At 46.5% G+C, this 6,370-nt stretch overlaps 1 protein-coding gene across 1 annotated transcript; it reads right to left on the bottom strand.

Moving 5' to 3' along the window:
- Nucleotides 1–1,827: 1,827 nt before the first annotated feature.
- chst7 (carbohydrate (N-acetylglucosamine 6-O) sulfotransferase 7) lies at nt 1,828–6,231 on the bottom strand. Its single transcript, XM_041039866.1, has 2 exons — nt 4,707–6,231; nt 1,828–3,649 (listed from the first exon to the last, which is right to left on the bottom strand). Exon 1 carries the CDS (start codon nt 6,004–6,006, stop codon nt 4,738–4,740), a length of 1,269 nt encoding a protein of 422 aa, XP_040895800.1. The 5' UTR covers nt 6,007–6,231; the 3' UTR covers nt 1,828–3,649; nt 4,707–4,737.
- Between the last annotated feature and the right edge of the window lie 139 nt (nt 6,232–6,370).

Genomic DNA, 6,370 nt, shown 5'->3' with positions numbered 1-6,370 from the left:
TTGAAGACTTGAGTTTTTATTTTTTTTTAATTTAAGATCGAGTTCACTTCTTTATTTTGCAGAATCACATCAGATGCAATACTTCTGAAAGTATTTTGGATACGATTATGTGGGAGCAGTAGTTCGACATGTTGGGAAATACAAATGTTCTTATGGGAAATGTAGTTGGTGGTTAGCTTAGCTTAGCTTAGCTCTTTCTCCCTGTTCCTGTTCCCAGTCTTTATGCTGAGCTAAGCTAAGCAGCTCCCAGTAGCTTTGCATTTATCCTACAGAGGTGAGAGTCGTATCACTCTTCCCATCTAACTCTCCAACAGAAAGCTAATAAGCATATTTCCCACGATGTCAGAGTCTTTCTTTGAACTCATTGTGCAGCTTAATCGCTTCACATTTCGACAGTTAGCGAGGTTTTGATTACAAGTAAGCTGATAATAAATGGGAGCATGTTGTTCTCTTCAGTAGTTTAAACAGTAAGATGACTGAACCTCCCGGAGCTTTTGTTTTGATAGCAGATTCGTGCATGCTGTCTCAACAGAAATATATCTTTGTGTTTACAGCAGGTGTGTTACAGCACATATAGCACACAGTTCCCAGGAGCCACACACAGCAGGTCTAAATGAGATAAAACTGGTTTAAGTCTCAACCCCAACATGCAAATCCTCGATATGAGATAGTGGCTTTGAGCTTCCTAATTTCACTCACTGCATGCGTCTCTGTCGGTTGACATTTTCCATAACAGACCGCTGAACTTTACCACTTGATTTGTGTAACTAAATGTGACTTATAGTTATGTTTAATTCGTTACTCTTTGGTGACTTTCTAACCACATTTCTGTTTGTAGTAGACATTTGGGAGTCCGGAGCTGGACCCCGGCCCTCCAGGCTGGTGGAGCAGCTGGTGGAACCAGCTCCCTCCTCTCGCAGTGGGAGGAAGTTTTTTTTTCTGTCGTTTCTTTTTTTTCCCAGGGCCTTCACACGCTTTGATTCTCTTTACCATGTCTAGACTTATGAACCGCTGCCCGATTTAAATTCACCACAGTTCGTGTTGCCTCTTGTTTTCTCCGTCCACCGCACACAGTGGCTGCTACATTTATGTATGAGTACACAAAGGCAGGTGTCAAAGGCACAATTGTGCGAGCTGAAACTCAGGCTTTCACTTGAGAGAGAAGTTTAAAGGCTCACAAAAGGGGACCTGCAACAGGAAATGAAACTCGTTACGTAAGCTGTTCTCAAGCTGTATACACTGTGGGTCACTCTTACATCTGAAGCTGTGCTCTCTAACATCTCCTCTCGTGGTCTGATGATCAGGAAGTCTGTATGAAGGGCATTAAAATAATCACGTTCACCATTTTGTCTCAGTAAACCACTGGTGTTAGACTTGTACTCGTACTCATCCCATCTCCTGTGTGATATGGACAGGTTACACTGCTTCTTCTATATATACAGTATAACCTACAGCAGATGTTATAGTGTCTCTGGAACGTGACAAACAGACAAAACTGTGATTTTTGATCATATCTGCTGACGAGTCCCGTCAGTTTCTGCTCTATTAACTAACATAAGTGCAAAAAAAAAAGACGAGACAGAGATTCGCGTTTGTGGACATGTCCAGGACAAGCTGACTGGAGAGGTTCGCTTTGAGACATGGGAGCACTTCATGGACAGCAACAGCATAGATGACTTGAATGATGGCTACAGGCGAATAAATGAGTCTGACACTTTACCTCGAGCAGAGGACTCTTATATAACCTTCATGTGCACTCTCTCTCTCTCTCTCCCTCAGACTGTTGTGCTGTCAGTTGTCTTGCTGGCTATATTTACATGCCTCTGTTGTCAGTATGTGGACCTGTTGTTCGTAGTAGCAGCTGGCTGCCAGGACGTACCTGCCATGGCTTGCATGTCAACATGTTAATAAAAATGATCAGCCACCCAGTTTGTTTTGCTTTGTGCTATGAAGCCGTCAGAGGTTTCCTTATTTTCTTGTTTTTTTGTTGACCTGTAAGTCAAACTGTTTATTCTTCACTTGCCTTTTAATGTACTGATATCTGCATAATTCCACGCAGTTTCCTGCATTTCTGTAAAACCTGAATACAATTACGTTTGATGAGCTTTCGCATCTTTTTAATGACACTTCTGCTCTTTGTTAACTCCTAGTTTTAATCCAACCAAGACAATTCATGTGTCAGATTGTGTGTAAATATCTATTGATGCTCCACATGGCTTTTCTTATCGATAACTGTTAGACTTCATGAGTTTTTCATATTTGAACACAATCCCCACAGTTATCTATTATATTTCTATTGCAGCCAAAGAACAAACTCCACTGACTGAATTCAAAATGCTGATTATATCCCACTGATCAGTCGTACATGAATTCATTCTGAGGACATGAACAGTTGGAGTTTGTACTGGATTAAAGTCTATCGGGTCCTGATCATGGGTCACATATTACATTTAATCCATGGAGGCCCATTCTGTCTGACTCAGCTCCATTCCAATTAGGAAAATGCCCACGAAAGCACACTGATCACCTGTAAGCTCATTATGATGATATGCATGTTCTGGATCTATAATGAAAAATCACAGCAATCAGCTTCAGTCCGAACAGAACTCACACCTATTTTCTACAAGAGACACTTTTCTAGTTTTACTAACTTTATTACAGTTTAAAGTTTAAATAGTCTAAAAGTTATTTCTGTCTTTCACTAGAAGGTTTCAGGTATTCCACCCAGAACAATTATTACAGAACCAACTTCTAAAGTTGAACACATGGATGCTGGTAAGTATTTTACCCCTCCTCAACACTTCCTTAACCAGAGGGATATTACAGCATTTTACAATATTTTAGACAAAAACTATAAACAGTAAGAATGCTATACAATCTGAATCCGTACCGTGTTTTGTGTTTGTGACAAGATCATTGGCAAAAGACAGAGGCAGATCTCCAAGACACGTCCATGGGATATTCAACAATTTCACACCCATGTGAGTGTTTTGTCAGTGGGGCGCTGCAGCTGTCTGGATTCCTGAGGGGCCGGGGGTGGAACAGCCGTCCCTGAGCCCGGCCTCTTTTCCAGAAAATACTGTAGTTTCTCCTTTCAAACCTCTACATTAGCACTGTTAGTGAGCAAACTGCTGTTAAGTGTCAGTAACGCCCGAGATTACTGCCACACTGAGTCCTAGGCTGGACGGATAAGTCACGCAGGTGAGAGCTGCCACCCTGGACCCTGGCAGTCGTCTCCAGAGAAGGACCCTTCTTGGGCTTTTTATGGCCCTCGCCTGCAGAGGATTTGAGGAGGGATTAGTGCTGCTGAAAGGACAGGAGGACAGAGACTGGTCAGCGTAACGGCAGCACCAACCAGTCCCATCTCTCTGTTCTTGTTTATTTCCCCCCCCCCACATTCTTTCTATACGCCCGGGCCCTTCCTGGTGTTATCCAGGTAACACTAAAAAAATAACCTGCCTTCTTCCTGTTTCAAACTCATCTGTTTCTGATTGGCTGCTCTTGCCACTTGGATTTTCTCCAGTTCGTCGACCCGGCTCGGCTGAAGAAAAACAACCCGAGACTGATGCTTGAGAACTCCCACTGGACCACATTCCAGCTGCTTGTTTTCTTATTCCACCTTTTGCCCTCAGCCCTGAAAACCAGGCCCCTGGAAGAGAAAAACAACGAGAATTTAAATAATACAGAGAATAAGGGCCGCACACGTACTCAGCAGGATCAGTAATGCTCAGGACTTCCATCAATAGCTCTATCAGTGTCAAAATCAGGGTGGTGGCAGTGAGACAAGGGGCGCCCCCTGCCTCCACCCCATGTCTGCTCCATGCTAACGGCTTGTAGGCAGCCCAGCTGTAAAGGGGCTGGCTTGTGAGAGCTGGTGGTGACAGGCTGGTGGTAACCCTGGGAGCTCTGTCCCGTCATGGACAGCCGTATACAATGATCCCCTTCTCGACAGCACAGTCTGGGGCCCAGTCACACTCACTGCCAGCCCCCACGCCATCCGTGAGAGGACCCAGCATTGCCAGGGAGAAAACAATGATGCCTCTATTAAACAGCAGATCAGTCGCTCATTAAGGAGGGAGCAAGTGTTCGGTCTCTCTCTGATAGCTACAGAAATCAGCAGTCGCTTGTGTTGGGAATGAAAATGCTGTAATACTTAAATTTGTGTAACATGATTTAAGTTTAACATTTGAGAAACCAAATGCATTTTGTTTGTTTGGCCTTAACAGCGGGTTAAACCTGACGTGTGAGTCATTATTCATTTCATGTTCAGGAAACTGTAAAAGGTGTGAAAAAAACAACCTGGCCTATTAAAAGGTGAGGACTGTGTCACGGAGATGATATCTGCGAAGCAAGAGCAGACCCTGAACAACTTTATCTTCCTCCTGCAGACGAAAGTGAAAACAGCCTCCTACTGTTAAACTCTGCCTGTAAACGGAAACATCCAATGAGCAATAACCATGTAAATTAAATACAAATGTGAGACTACTGATCCACGAATGAGCGCTGTGTTTTTAATTTGCCTCCTTCAGATGGAGGTCAGAGGTCATGGACGTGTCACAGAGCTCAGCAGCAGCAGCAGCTGGGACCTGGCGCACGTAGGAGGGTTGGTGTCAAACCACCAACTTCCTGAAGCTTCACTGTCAAACTGCAGGTTCAAGTCTTTTCTCATTGTTAAATAAAAACTGCACTGAGTGATGTGAACATACCTTTAACCCATCGACTCATCCTGCCACATCCTCATGTCGCTTTGTCCAAGCTGTTTTTCTGATACCCGAGCTGCCTCATAACTTCGCTGCAGTAGGCCTCCACCTGATTTATCTGCTCCACATTGAGCCGCTCCCTCCACGCATATATAGCCTCCTTCGCGTCCCTGGACGATATCAGAAAGGGCTTGTCTGAGGAATACCCCTGACCGTGCGTCATGTTCAGGGCAAACTTCTCCAAAGCAGGGAAGGTGGAGAGGTTGGAGAAGCGGTAAAGCCTCTGGAGCTCCTCCATGGGGTGCAGGACCAGGTCCTCGTAGCGGATGCGGTGGTAGTTCCTCCTCACCCAAGGGGGTGCGTTCATCACCAGCATCATGTCACTGAGCCAGTTGTCACAGATGAGCTCCATGGCGCTGGAGACGTAGCTCTCAGCCCGGTTCACCCTGTTGCTCGGCACCAGCAGCCGCTTGTACTTGTCGGTCTGCTTCTTACTCCTGAGCACCTGGATGCTCTCCTTCACCAGGGCCTGCTTGGACTTCAAGCGCGAGTTGTGCACGGCCCTCGGGTCTCTGAAGAGCTGAATGATCTGGAGGTTGATCGCCGGGTCTTTCATCAAAGGAACCAGCGTGCTCAGGTCCAAAACGCGGACTCCTTTGATCACCATCACGGGGTATTTTTTGCACTCCCTCTCCAGCTCCCTAATGTCCCTCTTCTGGCACTTCGCACACTGGTCCTCTTTCACCAGCCCGATTTCGTGCCGCTTGTGTGCATCGCACAGCGGCTCCGAGCAGATCACCTTGTTCATTTTCCAGCCAAAAATGAACGAGGTGGTGATGTTCTGCGTGCCGGCGTAAAGTTTGAGGACGGAGAAGTCGCAGCGGTACAGGGCGTTCATCATGTCCCGCACTGCGCCCTGGAGACTGCCCGCATCCCCCGGGTACAGAGCCTGCCATATGTGCCACATCGGCTCGTACAGGTAAAAAACATCGGGGTGCTGGTTGAACAACTCCCCCAGAAACGAGGAGCCAGTCCTCCAGGTGGCATGCAGATAGATGTGTATCCGGGACTGGCTCCTGTTGACGGCGTACTCCATCGTGTCGCTGCCGTTGACTTTGTAACCGTTATCCCACAGCAGCGCCACTGTGTTCTCCAAATCTGGGCATCTGGACTGTTGCCGCGGCAGCCCATGGTTCGCGTGTTGAACGGATTTATCCCGGTAATCTAACACGTACGGGATTAGCAGAAGTAAACCTGAATATGCCAGAATCAAAATCAAGTATTTCTTATGGATCCTCCTCTTCATTTCCTTTGGCCGGGAGGGTAGGGGGGGTGACCAGCTTCTTATCCGAAGGCTCAGCGCAGCGTTTTGTGGAGCCCCGCGCTCTCTCCAGTAAAGTTATGTGAATGCGCGAGGAAAGGAGTGTGCGGCGGATTAGCCCCGCCCCATTAAAGACAAAATAACCAGATTATTTCTCCTTCCTGTTCCCACATACGCGGGTTTTTAAAGCGTCTCGGTGGAATTACAGTTATGAAATGGTCTCAGCAGGTGTGGATCTCCCCCCACTCCCTCGTAAATCTATCCTAAAACTGCGCAGGTTGCTGAGTGAGTCAGAGAACCGTTAATTTGGGAATGTCAAAGAGCCTCGGAGGGAAGAGTTTCCAACGAC

The sequence above is a fragment of the Toxotes jaculatrix genome, chromosome 6, assembly GCF_017976425.1.
Source record: "Toxotes jaculatrix isolate fToxJac2 chromosome 6, fToxJac2.pri, whole genome shotgun sequence".
In the NCBI taxonomy this organism is placed as follows: domain Eukaryota; kingdom Metazoa; phylum Chordata; class Actinopteri; family Toxotidae; genus Toxotes; species Toxotes jaculatrix.
Note: the sequence above shows the minus strand (reverse complement) of the source record. Positions and strands in the feature narration are given on the sequence as shown.

What these genes read in the sequence shown, in the direction of transcription:
- chst7 (XM_041039866.1), bottom strand. Translation starts at nt 6,006, where the DNA reads ATGAAGAGGAGGATCCATAAGAAATACTTGATTTTGATTCTGGCATAT.